This window comes from Osmerus mordax, chromosome 28, assembly GCF_038355195.1.
Source record: "Osmerus mordax isolate fOsmMor3 chromosome 28, fOsmMor3.pri, whole genome shotgun sequence".
Classification (NCBI taxonomy): Eukaryota; Metazoa; Chordata; class Actinopteri; order Osmeriformes; family Osmeridae; genus Osmerus; species Osmerus mordax.
In genome coordinates, this window is record NC_090077.1 from 5,020,934 (window position 1) to 5,038,511 (window position 17,578).

A 17,578-nucleotide genomic window follows, 5' to 3' on the forward strand; every position below is an offset into this window, starting at 1 on the left:
AGAGACAGCTGTCTCTGATGCGTCTGCTGGTTCTGTTACATGTGACGCTGCTGTTCCAGATGTTTCCGTGCTATGAAGAGAAGACACCGTTACGGTGTCAGTTACAGTGCCTGTAGAAAAGGTACCTACCGAGGTTCCCTCATCGATCGAAACGAGAATCGGACTGGTTTCCGTTTCATCAATCATAGTAGTACTTGTGGATTTCCCTGGCTGCTCTGTAGACTGGCTCACCGTCCCATCTGTTGAGGCGTCCTGAGAGCTTCCAATGACTGAGACGGATGTTCCCTCTGGCTGCAAGGTCTGCGCCACGGTGGACACCCCACGTGTCCTCGAAGACTCCTGGGTGAGCATCTCACTTGTCTTACCCGCTGAACTCTCCTCCTCTGCTGCAGTCAAGACTGAGCTTGTCTCTCCATCATCAATGAGTGGAATGATGGTCGTTTTCCCTGTCTGTCGCGTCACTGTCCCGTCGGGTGTGGTATACCTGGTTGGAGATGCTGTGGTTTGAGGCTGGTCTGTTTGGACTGTGCTGTAGAGTGAAGAGACAGGAGTTGCAGTTACGGCCCTCATGGACAGACCAGGGGTCAGGTCTCCTGAACCCTCCTCATCTGTAGATGTCAGAGTAGAGCTGGTTCCTGTCACATCAGTTCCAGAAGTAGCTGAGGGCTTGTCTGTGGATTCACTCTCTGCTGTTTCATGGGTCATAGTTGTAGGTTTCTCAGTGCTGTACAGAGAGGAGGCTGCGGTAATGGCTGTTGCTGTCATATCTGCTGTCCCAGTTTCATGTGATGCTGTTGTCACTACTGGTTTCTCTGTGCTGGACAGAGAGGAAGCTGCAGTAATGGCTGTTGTCATGTCTGCTGTTTCAGTTTGAAGTGAGGCTGCGGTCACTACTGGTTTCTCTGTGCTGTACAGAGAAGACACTGTGGTTTCAGAGGTCTCTTTAGTGAACATATCAGGGGTAAGGTCTCCTGAACCCTCCTCATCTGTAGATGTCAGAGTAGAGCTTGTTCCTGTCACATCAGTTCCAGGAGTAACTGAGGGTTTGTCTGTGGCTTCACTCTCTGCTGTTTCATGGGTCATAGTTGTAGGTTTCTCTGTGCTGTACAGAGAGGTGGCTGCAGTAATGGCTGTTGCTGTCAAATCTGCTGCTCCAGTTTCATGTGATGCTGTGGTCACCACTGGTGATGCTGTGGTCACTACTGGTTTCTCTGTGCTGTAGAGTGAAGAGACAGTGGTTTCAGAGGTGTCTTTAGTGAACATATCAGGGGTCAGGTCTCCTGAACCTTCCTCATCTGTAGATGTGAGTGTAGAGATGGTTCCTGTCACATCAGTTCCAGGAGTAACTGAGGGTTTGTCTGTGGCTTCACTCTCTGCTGTTTCCTGGGTCATAGTTGTAGGTTTCTCAGTGCTGAACAGAGAGGAGGCTCCAGTAGCAGTAGTCTTTGATGAGTCTGCTGTTCCTGTTTCATGTGAGACAGTTGTCATTACTGGTTTCTCTGTGCTATGTAGGGAAGTAATGGTGGTAGTAGCAGTATCTTTAGAGAACATATCAGGACTCAGGGTCCCTGAACCGTCACCATCTGTGGGTATTAACACTGAGCTTGTCTCTGCTGAGGCAAAAGAGGGGATGGTTGCAGGGATAGATTCCACAACAGCTGGAGATCCTGAACTCTCATAGTCCACCTCCTCATCAATAAATGTTTCTTCTGGCATAGCTGTAGTGTCCATCTTAATTACCTCTGTAGAAATGAAGTCCACAGAGGTGGCTGGGATAGTGACACCAGATGAAGATGAGGTGCCTTCAGAAGGTTTAGGAGTGACGCTTGATGTGGAGTCCTCTGCGGTTACATCCATCTCTGAAGATGAAGATGCTGTAGGAATTAACAGTGAGCTTGTGTCTGTGGAAGGAGCAGGTGTGATGATTGTCGATTGCTCCGTAGGTGTTGAGGTTGTCTCGATAAGGTCTGGGATAGCTGTGTCTGTGGAAGGAGGAGATGTGATGATTGTAGATTCCGCATTAGATCTTGTATCCAAAAGGTCAGTTGTAGCTTCAACCTTCAGGGGATCCACCACCTCAGTTGGTTTGACAGTAGCAACACTTGGTGTGTCTGTGCTGAACAGTGAAGATGCTGGTGTAACAGAGGAAGTCTGGGTCATCATATCAGGGGTCAGGTCTCCTGAACCCTCCTCTTCTGTAGATGTCAGAGTAGAGCTGGTTCCTGTCACATCTGTTCCAGGAGTAACTGAGGGTTTGTCTGTGGCTTCACTCTCTGTTTCCTGGGTCATGGTTGCAGGGTTCCCAGTGCTGTACAAGGAGGAGGCTGCAGTAATGGCTGATGTTGACATATCTGCTGTTCCTGTTTCAAGTGAGGATGCTGTCACTACTGGTTTCTCTGTGCTGTAGAGAGAAGATGTTGAAGAAGATGTTGAGGTCTCTTCAGTGAACACATCAGGTGTCAGGTCCCTTGAAGTGTCCTCCTCAGTTATGATTGAGCTCGTGTCTGTGTCTTTAGTCGTAGCAGTAGCTGATAGTTGTTCTCGGTCAGACGTTGGCACGGTCTCTTCTGCTACTTGGGCCACGGTCGACGCGGACAACGTTGTTGCGATAACGTCTTCAGGTTTCTCAGCGCCGTAAACAGGAGACACAGTCGCAGTGTCCGGGCTTGTCTCTGAACGATGGACCGTGGGGCTAGGTGGCGCTACAGAGGAGCTAGGGGACGTCCCAGGGTCTTGCTCCCCTGAACCCTCCTCCTCTGACACGACCGGAGTGACGGATGGCATTTCTCCACCTGTGGTCTCCTCTTTTTGCTCCGGTGCCTGACTCGTGAGCCGTATGACAAAGTCTGTTAGGGAAGCCATGGTTGAAGAGATTGTTTCAATAGTGCTGTACAGTGGCCAACCACTTGTGACATGAGATTCTGTCACTGGAGAAGCAGTTGTCTTATCTGCAGCAGTCTCCCTGTCAGTAGAAACATCAGGAGTGGGTTTCTCTGGGCTTTCTGTTTGTCCGGTTTGAGCTGGGGCTTCTGTGTAGTGTGTACTTGACTGTGTGGAGTCTACTGAGATTACGCTTGCCCCTGCAGATGTGTCTGTCCCGGATTGTGGGAAGCTGGTTGTGAACATATCTGGCGTTTCATGTCCTGAGCCCTCGTCACCTGTCCGTGCGGACTCTGCGGTTCCAGTAGCGTGCTGAACAGTAGGAGAAGCGGACAGTGTTTGAGTGACTGTTTGGTCGTGGCTTGTCACGGAGGCTAACTCTGTGGTGCCTTCCTTTGTGGAGGATGTCACCTCCATCTTGACGGGTTCTCCTAAGGTTGTCTGGCCATCGGTCATCGGCGGAGGCAGTGCAGTGCTGAGGTGTTCCTCAGGAGGGTGTGCGTCCTGTGATGAGCCGTCCTCACCAGATGAAGAGCCTGTGACGTCACTCGTGGCAGCTCCCGGTGCTTGTGTGTCACGGTCCCCAGAGGCCGGGGTGGAGACAGCAAGCGAGGGGCTCTGAGTGGAAACAAAAACGTCCGGAGAAACAGATGGGTCTGTTGTTCCCTCTGTAATCTCCGGGTCCTTTGTGGCCACGCGTGGCTCGGCAGTGGAGGAGTGGTCTCCAGACCCCTGGGGCCCGTCGGAGTCGCCATCGCCCTCCGTGGTGGACACCTTTGTCCCCTCCTCCTCCAGGTGACTGGCTGTGGTGACGACAGCCGAGGTGTCCTCAGAAGTGGTGGGTGCACGGGATGTTTGGGTTTGCTCTGTAGCTGTTGTCACGGCACTGCCAGATGGTGTGACAGTGTACACAGTGCCCGCGGAGGTAGGTGTGACGTCACTGGGTCCCTGTGTGAGGCCCGAAGCGGGTGACGTCACGGCAGCAGCTGTCTGCTCTGAATCCGACCGAGCGGTCCACTCCGCTGACGAATCTGGTGTCGAGGTCACCGTCACTTCTGCTCTCGTGTCTGTCGGTGCTGGGCCCTGTGTGATTCCTTCACTCTGGTCGGGGAGGGGAGTAGGGGGGGTGGATTCCACCATTGGACTGATGTCTTGTTTGTTATCATCATAATCCAAGTTAACTGTCACGTCTGGCATTGTGGTGGTCGAGAATGGGTCTTCTGTGCGATCCAAGAAGATCTCCTCCGTGGCATTGAGATGGTCAGTCAAGCCCAGGTCGATAACAGAGTAGTCAAACTCGGGGGCTGTCTTGTCACTGTCTCCGGGGCTGGTCATGTTCATGTCGGCCGGGGAAACTCTCTCAAACTGGTCTCCTCGGGCCTCCTTCTCCACCTCCCGGCTCTGAGGCTCCAGGGTGACCTCATGCTTGCCATTGACGAAGCTGAGTGTGGGAGTGATGGTGACGGCGATGGAGGGGAACAGGTCAAGGTCTCCACTGATTGGCTCCCCATCCACCAGAGAGGGTGTGGCCTGATCAGGCACCACTGGGATTACCAGGAACTGAGAGCCATCTGAAAAGACAGGAAAAGGATCAAATATATTATTATATGGTACTATATCTCTACCTCGATCATGGAGGAGTTGGTCAGTGATATATTGTCTTAGGACCTGGTCTAATAATATCTGTTAACATGTTGTTATCGTGTTATGTTAAAAGATTTTCCCAAGAAAGAATACTGAAAGTAGGCTACATGGAATGAAAACACAGTCCTGTTCATACTTCATGAACTGAGACAGTTGGTTCACCTCCTCAGTTCTCTTTTTAAAGGTGAGTGCCTGAGGCTGTGTGTAGACAGTCGGTAAATGGAAATCCCCCCAAAAAAGCAATCCCACATTCCTGCGTTGTCAACTTGTTCAGGGCCACTCAGGCATCACAAAGCCGTCAGACCTGTTCAGTTCCTGTTCAGTTCCAGTTCACATGGTTGTGTCTGACAGATAGAGGAAAGTGTTTTTTCCGTCAAGAAACAAACACATCACCACATTGTACCCTCACAACATTTAAATGGAAACTGTGAAATACTATCTTTCCTCTTCCTGTTGACTGAATTTCAACCAAACCATAATTCTGATTTACAGCCCGAAATTAATCTGGAATACAAATATTATGGAGAACTCAAATATGTAAGCGGACATTTTCTGGGGATTGTTTTGTCTGTAAATGTTTAGAAGTTTGATAATGACAAAAATATGTTTCTGTGTTTGGCAGTTCTGCTATAACCATTTCATTTCACACACACGACCGTGCCTCAGTAAAATTTGTGTGGCAGCCAGTTATCTCAATGCAGAGTGAAGCCATTTCTTCACATATTTCAGACCTACCGCATCATAACATTCACTGCGCCATAGACCACAAACATAACGGTTCAATGACCTACAGTGATCTCACACATAAGCAGCTGCCTCATGTCCCTCGCCCTCTACGACAAAGTGAACAAAAGAGCAATGCCACTCACAAACCTCAAACTTACAGTGAGAGTACTTTGCTCGGTGACAAGGTGACCATGTTTGGCAAAGATGTGACCTCAATATCTGTCTCCCATGGGGGGGGATATGACTTCAAATGAACCAGGGTGACCACAGGAGGAAATTAAGCTCCTGTTCTGTGGGTTGGAAGGTCTCTCTAAGAGCTCCAGGAAGCAGGAAGCACTAAGCAAAGACAGACATCCTATTCCTGTCCTACCCGGCAAGGCAAACAGGGGCCTGCTGTTGAGGGGACCAGCCCTGGACAGGACACACCTCCTTTGGGCTGTCTGAGAGTCTCCCTGGAGAGGAGCTTGCGTGTCCCATAAACACACATAACTTGCCCGGATAAAAAAGACACACACATGGACAACTCCCATTCTTTGCCCTCAAATTAATAACAAATGCCGTGAGTCAGCGGACACTTCACGCCCTTGTCTGGCCGCACCACAGCAACCCTAGCTATGTCTAAAGCAGGTGGCAAATGGTTTGGACAAACAGAGGTCTCAGCGGTGGTCTCTCAGAGACAGTTTGGTATTGTTGGGCCGGTTGCTTGTTTACCATGGTTTACATGTTACAATCCAAGCGACAATGAGGAGGGAAGGGTTATTCACGCCGCACACGCTCCTCCTTTCCACTCCGCTCCGCTCCACTCTCTCCTTCATTCCTCTCTCCCTCTCACCCCCTCTCTTCACTCTCCCTCCCCCCTCTCCTGGTCCCGGCCCCCTCTCGATCCCCCTCTCCGTCTCAGTCTCTCGATCGCCCCGGCTTCCGTTTGAGGAGAGGCGTTCCTCGCCAGCTGTGGATCAGAGAGATCATTGCCTCCGAGAACACCTGTGCGAGCCATGCACAGGAGAGGCAGACATCTGCTTTAAGGCTAGCCAACCTGGGAACACAAGGGTCTAATAACCCACCCCTTGCTTTTACGCTCACACACACATGAAAACGCGCACACACACACACACACCTCCCTCTCTCCTGAAGCGTCCTTACCTCACTTGAAACCCCTACCAGCCCCTGTTCACTCCCTTCCTCTCCGCTCCTACCACCTTTTCTTGTCTACTCTCTGGAACAAACCTTGCAGTCCCTCTGAGGTTCACGGGTGACCAGTGTCCAAGCTCCTGGTGCTAGATTACATCTCTGTTTTGAACGAAAACCAACACTGGTACAGCCAGCAACGGTTCCATCGCCTCTCCTGTCCTGTGAGAGCAGACACAGATGCTTCGCTGTGCGCAAATCATGACCTCACCTCACAACTCGTAAATCATTACTCTTATTTGGTGGTTAGGTACAGTAGGCACTTGTGCGATTGGATTGCTGGAGCAATGTGGCAACTCAGCCATGACACCGAACAAGGACGACATAATCAGAGCACACACCGAAACAACGATTCTTTTTATATGAAAGCCAAAGTAAACGATAAAGAACAGGCACTTTTTTAATTGAGTACAATTATTCTCTGCTCTGGTGGGACCAAATGAATCATCTTTGTTTTGTGCAGTTTCAACCTGACAGCATCCACATATATCCATATTTCAACACGTCTTTGACGTGTCAGACGCCTCTCCTCCATGAAAAACAGACAACACCCCCCACCGCTGCAACATGTCAATGAAAACAAACGAACAATTCTCCATGGAGGATCATTGTAACATCTGTTCTCATCTACACCCATTGTAAATCCATCACCCCTTTGTTTACTGTGAACTTAAAATGAAATGTGACATCTATCCATATTCAAATAATGCACAATATTTTCCAGAACATTTCCCCACAGACTTGGAACGTTAAAATGAGTGTCCCCAACAAACGACGTGACACGGAACCTACCCATAATGCCCCTCTCTGCTCTCTTCTTCTCTGTCCTCACGGAGAGGGTAGACGTTACTGTTAGTGGTGACATCACCTCTGAGGTGGTGTCCAGACTACTAAAAGGCATCTGTGCTTATTCAGGTAGACAGCCAAGCTGCTCCTTGGCTGCCAGGCTGGGGCTCACCCACACACACACACCCACACACACACACCCCCACACACACACACACACACGCTCTCCCAAAACGAATCGCGTAAACACGTACTTCATACTGCGAAAACACAACCCATGACACCGACCACACCAAAACACACCACTTAGTAACCTAATACAGAGAAAAACACACAGACTGAAAACTCACACGTACACGCACACACTGCTGTCGCTCTCAAGACTCCACGGGCAGCTACTCTGAGAGGGGCCTCACATCACCTGTGCTCAGGCCCCATGGACATGACGGCTGACTGCTGGATCTACCGAGTGTCGCTGTGCCAGGTGTCCACCTGACTGCCTGAGCCCTGCAATAAGAGAGCAGTGAGGCTCAGGAACACATGAGTCATCTCTGGTGTAAAAAAAGACTAGAACCTGATGTCACCAGTGTGCGTGTCCAAGACTCCCTTTACTCTCTCCTTCTCACCTCCTTTTAAGAAGACTGCCACTAGCAGCCTTCTTAGGAATAAAAAAGTCTGCACTGTAAAGCATTTCAAACTCGAAGTGGAGAACCTAGAACGTCATGCCACCGATTCATATAACGACACCACTTGCCTCGCCAATGCACTTTAGCACAACGCCTCACAGATTTTGTTACACAGATTGAGCTGAAAGGAACCGAAAGAGCCCAAACCACTAACTGTAAAATGCCCATGAACTAATCTATGAGCATATGATGACTTGGGCTGAATCCTAGAATTACACATGAGTCACACAGGCAGGGCAAGAAAAGTCTTTGTCACCTGGTTATTTTGAGTGATTCTGAGGGATTCCATGCACCAAAATGAAATCGGACAGTTTATTTCCAGGCTCTATAATTGCTTTGAGTAGAGGTTTGGAACTAAAACCCAAGGTATCGTGGCATAGGTTGTAATTAACCTCAGAAGAATGCAAAAACAAAAACCTGTTTGGTTCGTGGTGTCCCATGACATGGTGTCACCATGAACAGCACGTGCTAAGCCGACTGTAGACAGCCCACGGCTACATCTGCTGTGTCTGTGTGAATGCAGCACCAAACTCCTTCCCTCTATACATTCTCACTGGCAGAGAGTCAGTTCCTCCACTTCAGGACCCTGGACAGCACAGGCTCCACCGTTTGCATAAAGCCCCTTTACTGTACACGCGTGCAGAGCGGTGCACGGCCGTACAGACGGCTTAAAGCTTCTCTGTAGGAGGTTAAGGCGCACTTCATTAAAGGAGCCAAACACATTTGACCTGAAACTGGAGAAGACTGAACTGCTTCATGGGACGGGTTTCTGGAACAAACCCATGTCCACCGCACGACTGCTAAGTCCAATTAGACAACGTTTTGATCTTTCCATGCGATGGGATTGAAACTTGAGCTACACACATGAACTGAACCTGGACTAAATGACCAACATCCAAACTGAGTAAGACATGGACTTTGTCTTAGCTATGTAAAGTAGCATGCTTCAACCAAGATCAGAAGTACCACAAAAAGGATGACACTTGAAATATTTATCCACTCACATGCTATGAATTAGCTATGAATGAGTACAATACTGAGACAGTAGAATTATGTAAAGTTCACGCAAATTGTGGAGCAATAGAAATGCAAGAAGGCTAATGTGGAAATGGAAATAGTCAGTTATCGAAAGACACGAGAATTGAACCCTACCTGACTCATTCTTCGCCTGCTTGTCATCGTGGCCAATAGTGACTTGGATGGATTGTCCCTCGGGGGCTACTGTAGACGGGGCACTCGTGGGCACGTACACAGAGGAAGTCATGGAAGTGGACGAGAAGTACTCGGTGTCAATGTCTGGTGTCATCTCCTGCCCCTCCGTCATGGCGTCCTTGGGGGATTCTGGGATACGAGTGGTGGACTCGTCGATGACGCTAACGCCAGACGTCACGTCCTCAGCGGAGAGGTCGCCGTCGATGAGGACGGCCGCGGCTGTCGTCGTCGAGGGTGAGGTCACCGACGACGGGCGCCGCGAGGTCGCAGCTGCGGGCGAAGCTGGGGGTTCGTTCGACGCCGTTTGTTGTGTTTGGCTCGTCTCCACGGTTACTGGTCTCGGGTCTATGGTGGAATGATCCGGTGGGGATTCAGGAGATGGAGTTGTTGGGGACAAAGAGTCCGACCCCTCCAAGGGCTCACCAGGCTTTGTGTTACACATGTAGGTGGTTGTGGTTATGGGAGGGTATGTGGTTGAGGGATACACACTGGTCAAGGTCTCCTCTGAGTTGTCTGGTTCTTTGATGGTCTCTCCACTGCTGGGGTCGGGGTAAGATATCACCTGGCCTACAGCTTCTTTTTGAGGGGATGGGGACTGTGGTGAATGAACAGCAGGGCTCGCACTAGAGTGTACCACAGTGTCTGGTTTGTTGATGGTCTCTCCACTGCTGGGGTCAGGATAAGATATCACCTGGCCTACAACTTTGGTTTGAGGGGATGGGGACTGTGGTGAATGAACAGCAGGGCTCGCACTAGAGTCTGGGGTGCTGGTTAGGATCTCCACGGGGAAGGGGGATGTTGAGTGGAGACCTTCCTCGGCTGTGGCCCCGGTTCTTGGGGACAGAGTTGAAACAGTGAGACTCTCGATGGAAGTGGGTTGTCCGGCCAGGTCATCAGTCGTTTCCTCGGAGGTGATTGTTGGCTTCGTATGTGGCAAAGCCTCCACATATCCTCCGGTTTGTATCTCGTCCTCAGGGGAGAAGATATCTGGACCATAGTCAATTTCAGGGAAGGGGGTTGTGTGGAAGTCTTCCTCCAGTATAGTATCTGTACTTGAGGACAGAGTTGAGCTAGTGAGACTCTCGATTGACGAAGAGTGTCCAGTGAGGTCAACTGTTATTTCCTCTGAGGTGATTAGAACAGATGGCTTTGTTGTGGATTCTGTCAGATCTGAGGTCATCTCTGTTGTGAGTCCGTCCAGAGTGGCTTCCTCGGTTTTGCCAACGGCAAACATGGGCACTGTGCTAGGAGAGGCCACTTCGAAAAGAACGTCCGGTCGAATCGTCCCAACGAGAATCACTGAATCATCCTCTGGTTCTTCTGTGGGCTCTGGCGATTTCTCCCCAGGCTTGCTGCTCGACGGCTGGGCCGTAGAACCTCCAGAAACGGAACCCTCACTGCTGCCCGCTGGAGCCTGGGTGGAGGCGCTGGAGGACGGGAGGGTGGTTTCCTGGGGTGCCTCCCCGACCTGGACAGCAGCAGTGGCAGGAGACAGAGCTCTGACAACTGGGGGACTTCCTGTTGTGGTGGACGGCGCTTGGAACACATCTCCCCGAGGGAGCGACTCCACAAAGCTCGGGCTCTTAGCGGTGAAGTCGTCGACGTTGAGGACAGCAGTAGGGGTCGCGGTGTGTTCTTGCGAGGGGGTTGGTGGGGCGGTGTCCTCCTCGAGGGCATCGTCGTCCAGGCTTTGTGTGGAACGAGGAGGAGCCATGCTTGTGGAGAACATAGATGGTGGTTCTGAGGGGACCGCTTCAGGAGACTCGTCCGTTTCAGACACAGCCTCAGGGGAGTGAGGGGTGGGGCTACTGTCTTGCGGTGCGAGGGTTGTGGTTGGCTGAACGGTAGAGGTAACCATGACGGGGGAGTCTGTAGTCACACCAATCACTGACACGTCAACCCATGTGGTCTGGTTAATGACATCCCGCTTTCCTACAAGGACAAAGAGAGAGAATATGGTTGTCAAAGCTGTGTGGAAAGAAAGCCTCCAACACAACACATTTACTATCAGATCTAATAGTTCTTTAAAAATATTAATATTGGTCACAGTACACAGCAACTTAGTATAAATTGTTTTGTTTTTTGTGGAGACCATGTTCATGTTTCATCTAGGATCACTCCTTCTATTTTCAAACTAGACACCTCCTGTCTAAGGCCGCTTGGCTGGCAGCAGCAGGGCAATGTCTGTATTGGCGGGACGATGACAGCTGCCTCTGTCTGCCAGGATTCACACAGTGGAACATTCTCTCTGAATCCAGCAGACACGCTCCTGTTCCTCTACTCTCCAAGGAGCACAGAAACCAACGATGAAATGTCAGAGTTGGAGTTTTCATGTGGCTTTTTACAGTATTAAATAGCACATACAGTTTAGGAATGTCAATTGTTGTGGTTTTCGCAAGTGGCCCCTGGTCATATAATTAAAACTGTTAAATCCTGTTTACAGGCTTTGGCTATGGCTGTTGCACAGATAGGCTGAGGAAACACTCTTACTGGTGAATCGTCAGAGGGTAAGGATCTTCCTGTGTCTGTCTCTCGCGAAAACGTAATGTAGAATGCCTGCTTATATTACACGATCTCTTTCTCCATCCCTTTGTTTTCTCTCGATCTCTCTTTTGTTCTCTCTCTCTTCTCTCTCTCTCTGTTCCCTCCCTCTCTCTGTTGCGACAGGCCATGTCGAAGCAGACTCCAGCTGTTGTCCATGACGTGTTTCACCTCTCTCTCTCCTCGGCTATCTCTGATGTAAGGTGTGACACCCTTTTTTCCCTTGGAGGAAAAATAGACCCCGCTCTTTTTGGAGCAGAGAGCATTATCTCACTGTGGTGTTTGTGAGGCGTCACTGTTACAGAGGCCTTTGTTTCCTCCCTCATAAACACCCCCCCCCCTCCCTCCAATTTCCCTCATATTCCACTTTCTCCTTCTCTATTACGCTCTCATCTAAGTGTAAGATCTAGGAGTAAATGTTTATAAAAAATATATAATAATAACAATTTTACTGGAAATGGTGAGGAGGGGTGTTCCAACCCCTGAATGGAAAAGGAGGTACTTGAAAAGCACTTAGCCAGGAGTAAAACCAACATGACCGAGAGAGCCCGAAACACAATACAAAAGCCAGGAGGTGGGGGCGGCCTTTTTGTGTGCCCTCTGAACCCCGTGGGGAGTAATCACCCCGGAGACAGCAGTGACTCAGGCGGAGCAAAAGGGCCGGCCAAGGGTGCGGCTTATCTAAGCGACCCTGGTTAAGGGAGATGGAAAGGGCAGGTCAGAGGTCAGCAGGGCTGACTGGTTTTAGAAGTCCGCCGGTAGCTCCGTCCATTATCCAAACGTCTGCTGTGATAAGTACAAGTGAGAGTGACTGGAAAAGGACAAACTGTGACAGCGGAAATGAGAGGAGAAAGGCAACAAAAAAAGAAGGGAGAGATAGTGGGGACTAAAATGGCTGACAGGTCTTGTGATGGCAGCTTCCATGTCATTGACCAGAAGCTGATACCGACTGTCAGTTGGGGGGGGATGGGAGGGGGGGAGCGATTAGTGAAAGAATGTGCATTTATAAACCTATATGCTCAGTTTGCGTTATATCCTAACTAGCTCAGCTTTAAAAGAGAGAACACAGATATATTTAGATTCAAATTAGTTTTAATATAGGATTTAATAGGATTTTCTGTAGTTACTGAGTGTTTTCTTCTCAACCAGAGGTTAGATGAGGACACAGATTAGCAATACAGGCTGTGCAGTGTCTGGAAGTCATCAAGCTAACAACTCAGAAAATAACTATTTAAGTATCTCTCAACAAACCATTGGTCAATAATCACCCATTCTGTTCAGATTGAGGCGTTAATTAAGTTCAAAGACAGCAGACGTTTAGAACTATGATTTCACCCTCCTCCTAGCCAACTCCACTTTAGTTACCATGGTAACGGGCGGGAACTCCACATGAAATACAGTGAGGTCAGTGATTCACTGACTGCAGTCTGTCGCTGCAGTCTAGCAAGCCACAAAGCTCTTTTGTTAAGGGGACTCTCGTTTTCTTCGATTGCATCGATATTTTTCCTCAAAAAGAGATGACTAATGGAATGAATATATTCTGGCTTCTGGTTTTAGTGTGGGAGCTCTGTAAAGGGGTGCGGAGGACGGAGGGGAATGCATCCACAGCCAGACCATAAGGGGGTGACATCCTGATTGCTCACAGCCCTCACGGTTGTCATGGTTACTAACCCTAAATGAACCTCAAGTCTCTTCAGAAACATGGATGTGAAATTGTCAAAAATTGTCAGAAGAACACAAGAGGAATCTGTAAGGAACTCCTACCTTTGAAGCAGTACGCTCCCAGCTTGGTGGAGGGTTCCGGGAAGCCGGTCTGATTCCTGAAGCGATACATGGTCCTGACTCCCAGCAGGCCTCCGCCGCACTGCATCTTGGGAACCGCCACGGGGTGACGCACGCTGCCATCGGACAGCCAGCCGTAGTCACACTTGTCCAGACCCTGACGCCAGGCCGAGTGGAGTTGCCCCGGAGACGCCAGGACAGAGCCCCTCCTCTCGCACTCCTCCCTCGCCTCCTCAAACGTCATCTTACGGGTCACAGGGGCGAAGTACACCTCACCTGGAACACAGAGTTGACTTACCATCCGGGAAACATCTGCTAGGGATTGTAGACTAACTGATATGTGTAAAAACGAATCACAGTTGTCTCTGGCCCAAACCAATCCTCACTAAGAGTAGATATTGTTTTTTCTTGGTGATCCTGATGTGCGTGAGCTATGCTGACTATGTGCCAGCATTGTCAATCCACGGACGTTGCTCAATCCAGCAGGCCACCGTCAGTGACGGAAACAGCGACGGAAAATGTATTTTGTAATTTACTGAACCTTGTAATCATTTCACGTTTCAACACAAACTGTTCACAGAAAAGCAACTGAGGTTTAATCAAAACAAGAGCCCAAGAGGAACCCTGTGTGTTTTTATAAACATTTGGGTGGGACTTTCAAAATGTCTTCCAAAGTGGTTTCCATATTAACCCCTAGATTAACAACTGCCGAATGAGTCGAACATTCCCTTCTTACCCGCCTCTTAAAGGACATATTTCACATGTCCAATACAACAACAAACAACAGAAAGTCTGTGAACTGGCATATGTTGTCCAGTGTCATGTCCCTTCGAGCAAAAGGTGTGGCAGACATATGACCAAACCTGCTTCAATTATTGATTAGGTTTGTTCACCAAGTGGGTGAATAATAATATACATGCGTATTAATTATGTTTGATTGAATAAGGCTTGTTGGCACACTGACATATGTATCACAGGGAAGTATGAGCAAAACAAAAATTAATGTCTGTCTCAAGGGTCTTAGGGGCGCTCTTTACCTCACAGCCAGCCATCAAAAACACGATTACAGATGTTACCCAAGCTAATGAGAACATCATGCTCCACCTTTAATCTACCCGATCAAGTTAAACCCATACAACTGAGAGGGGGAGAACACGTTTAAACATTTTTTTTTTCATTCGGATAAACAACCGCCTACGGAATATGCGGGTTGGACTGCATGTTAGGAATACATCCTCGACCTCTCAAACTGGAGTAGAGCTGGTGCGGTTTGTGCTGACACAGACACGCTGTGAGGGGAGCTCAGGGTGTCAGCCGTTGAATCACAGTGGATCAACACAAAGATAAAATGTGTATTGGCTTAGCTGCAGTCACACTTCCTCATGAACAGTGCCAGAGGCGTTTAAGGCTCACATTAGCACATAGCACTGGTGTCTATTTAAGCCTTCATGCGAGGGTGATTCATGGGACGACATTTGAGATGGGAGACTAGCAGCCTGTTCTCATCCGATTCTCGCCGGGTTCCTAAGCTGTACGGTCAAACCAAATGGTCTTAGATCTTAGAACTCTGCTCAGCGCTTATCGTTCATGAAATCTCTCTTACCATCCAGCTTATCTACATAGCAGTACACATCATATTTCTCTGTGGCCTTCCTGGTTCCATACGTCCTCACACCAGGCTTGGTAAGCAGGTTACCAAAGCAACCAGGTCTGGGCCTCTTGATTGGATACCTACAGATGAGAGGATCAGAAGAGTTAGAGAAGAGAAGGAAACATCTAGAAAGAGAGACACAGATATGATCCGGTAGATGCGGTGTAAGTCCTAGCTTATGGTGAACACCGCGTAGGTCGAATGGCATCTCACCTGACTGATTGATCAGAGATCCAGCCCGCGTCGCAGTGGTCAAAGCCGTCTTCGTAGGCCGATTTCAGCTGGTCTGGGGTAGCGATGGAGGCTCCAATGCTCTGGCAGGTCCGGACAGCACTCTGGTAGTCCAGGGTGTACCTGCTGGTGCTTGCCCGGTAGTGAAACACAACACCTGGGAACAAACACACAAATTAGGGCCCGTGTAGCAACACGCTCTGTTATAAACATGTCTTGGTAACCCCCCCCCCCCCCCCCACCTCAAACAGACTCCAGTGCATTGTAAATCAAGGCACATCTCAATGCATGTAATGCTAACCAATAAATCAGTGCCTCTTTTTTGCTGTCTGTTAGGAGACTTGCAATGGATTGTGAAGAGTAGTCAGACTGTTGCAGTGAACACAAAGATATCTGTGGATGAGTTTGACGATGCCACGGCCCTGACTCCTCATACTTGTGGACAGCAATGAGACGCTGAAGACATGACTGATTGCTCCAATTAACATTGCAGAGAGTTTGAGACATTGGGGCGGGCTCAGTCGATAGCCAAAACTATCTCAATTCGATCACGCCTTTTCCCCAACCTCGTCGTTCATGAATGATGTCTTACAGATTTCTCTATACTCTATCTTTCTCTTTAAATAAGGGAATATAAGGTTGATAAGTTGTGAAAGATGAAGTAGATATTTATCACAATGGTATACACTGCCCTCCTCCAGATGCAAATCTGAGAAGATTTGGTTTTAATTGCATCTGTTAGTCTAGATACTATGGCTAATATCCTGGCAAGTATCTTGGCATGCATATTGTTAGTATAGTATAGTAAGTACTCCAGCAATGATGAATAACCATGTTCATTAAACTCACAGAGAGCTATCAAGAGCTATGGAGCCTCACAGGATATCTGGCAAAGGTACAGACATTCCCAGTCTCCACATGTGGTATCCTCTCATCGTCACTCAGTGACACATCAGTAAAAAGTGCTCATCTACCCCCCACCCTACTGCAACTCCTGCTGCACTCAGACAGTCTTTCACCATCCTCGTAAACGCAGGAACCTTTTCCTACAGTAACTTTCCAGGGCATCAACGTGCTTAACATATGTCCAACAGCATGAGGGAAACAGGGGAACTAACTCCAGTCCTTAAAAATTTACCTAGGGAGGATAAAACAACTCTAGGATGGCAAACACCCAAAAGTAAGGTAGAAGTAATGGTAAGACATAATACAGACACCATCACACGAAACTGCTTATAGCAACGGATCAATAGACTGGCTGAGGTGAGCGCCACAGAGAGGAGATAGGAAGAAGGGGCCGACTGCTCACCGTTCACGTCGAGGTCGACCGTGTCCTGGGTGTCTTCGATGCCGTACATGACCTCGCAGCGGTACGTGCCCGCGTCGCTGGCCCGGAGCTTGACCACGGTCAGGGAGGCGTCGCCGACATCGTCCGGGTGACTGGGCACCGACACGCGGCTCCTGTAGCTGGAGCCGATCTTGATGACGCCGTTCTGGGCCACCAGCACTGTGGACTCCACCTCGTTTTCCATCTTGGTCCATTTGATGCGCAGGTGGTCGGTGCTGGCGGTGGCGCCGATGGCGGGCACGGAGGTGGGGATGGTGGAGAAGTAGCAGGGCAGAACGACCTTCCCCGAGAGAGATCCACTCACTGGTCTCATCATGGTTAACGTGTTGGAGGCTGGCAGGCAGAGAAGAACAGATTTAGCAAGATGCACTTCAGTGACTGTGGGTGAGGTGGGATTCGATTTGGGAAACCAAAAAGTACATGTTTGGGGTTGGAGTCAGGGTTCTTGGTCTTTTATATAACTAGTGAGGCTTTATCGTTCTTTATCAAAGCGGCTGTAAATGATTTTCTGTGGACACCTCAAACTGCATCCCTTACAGTGTCATGTGTATTGCTGTTTTGCTGTGAGCTGCATGTTCAATACAGCACAGAGGGTGTAGCAGCAACTCCCAGACTATAAAACAACATGCATCATAGCCCTAAAATGGCTCTCGGAAAGTCAATCCTCACCCTGAAAATGATGGGTGTAGAAACTGGCCATGTCACACAGTGAACACGTGTGTGACATCTAAAGGAGTTTGGCTTGGCTTCATCCTAGTAGTTCCATGACAGAAGGTCCTGATTCACAGTTTTCCCCTCTGTTATCTTTATGGGAGTCAAACATGGCAACCTTGGTGAGCCATTTTTTGTTGTTGCTTGAAGCGCTACATTTAGGAGTAAGCAGTGGGCGTTTAATCGCGGTGC

General features: G+C 49.2%; 2 protein-coding genes across 2 annotated transcripts in view; both read right to left on the reverse strand.

The window, feature by feature from the left end:
• Window positions 1-16,988, reverse strand: part of vcana (versican a) — a 41,139-nt gene extending 24,151 nt beyond the window's left edge. The window contains exons 1-4 of the mRNA XM_067231550.1: window positions 16,637-16,988; window positions 15,310-15,484; window positions 15,049-15,176; window positions 13,428-13,721 (exon numbers count right to left, since the gene is read on the reverse strand). Coding sequence (XP_067087651.1) covers window positions 13,428-13,721; window positions 15,049-15,176; window positions 15,310-15,484; window positions 16,637-16,988 — 949 coding nt within the window. The remainder of the gene's footprint in view (window positions 1-13,427; window positions 13,722-15,048; window positions 15,177-15,309; window positions 15,485-16,636) is intronic.
• On the reverse strand, window positions 36-1,488 carry LOC136937791 (uncharacterized). Its single transcript, XM_067230912.1, has 3 exons — window positions 1,180-1,488; window positions 195-1,062; window positions 36-70 (listed from the first exon to the last, which is right to left on the reverse strand). Exons 1-3 carry the CDS (start codon window positions 1,486-1,488, stop codon window positions 36-38), a joined length of 1,212 nt encoding a protein of 403 aa, XP_067087013.1.
• Window positions 16,989-17,578: the final 590 nt, after the last annotated feature.

Excerpts from the sequence above, each read along its gene's own strand:
- LOC136937791 (XM_067230912.1), bottom strand. The coding sequence starts at position 1,488 with ATGACAACTGTCTCACATGAAACAGGAACAGCAGACTCATCAAAGACT. Across the intron at positions 1,063-1,179 it reads TGACCACAGCATCACCAGTG|AGTGAAGCCACAGACAAACC; the intron begins GTGACCACAGCA and ends GAAACAGCAGAG. Across the intron at positions 71-194 it reads GCAGCCAGGGAAATCCACAA|CACGGAAACATCTGGAACAG; the intron begins GTACTACTATGA and ends TTCTCTTCATAG.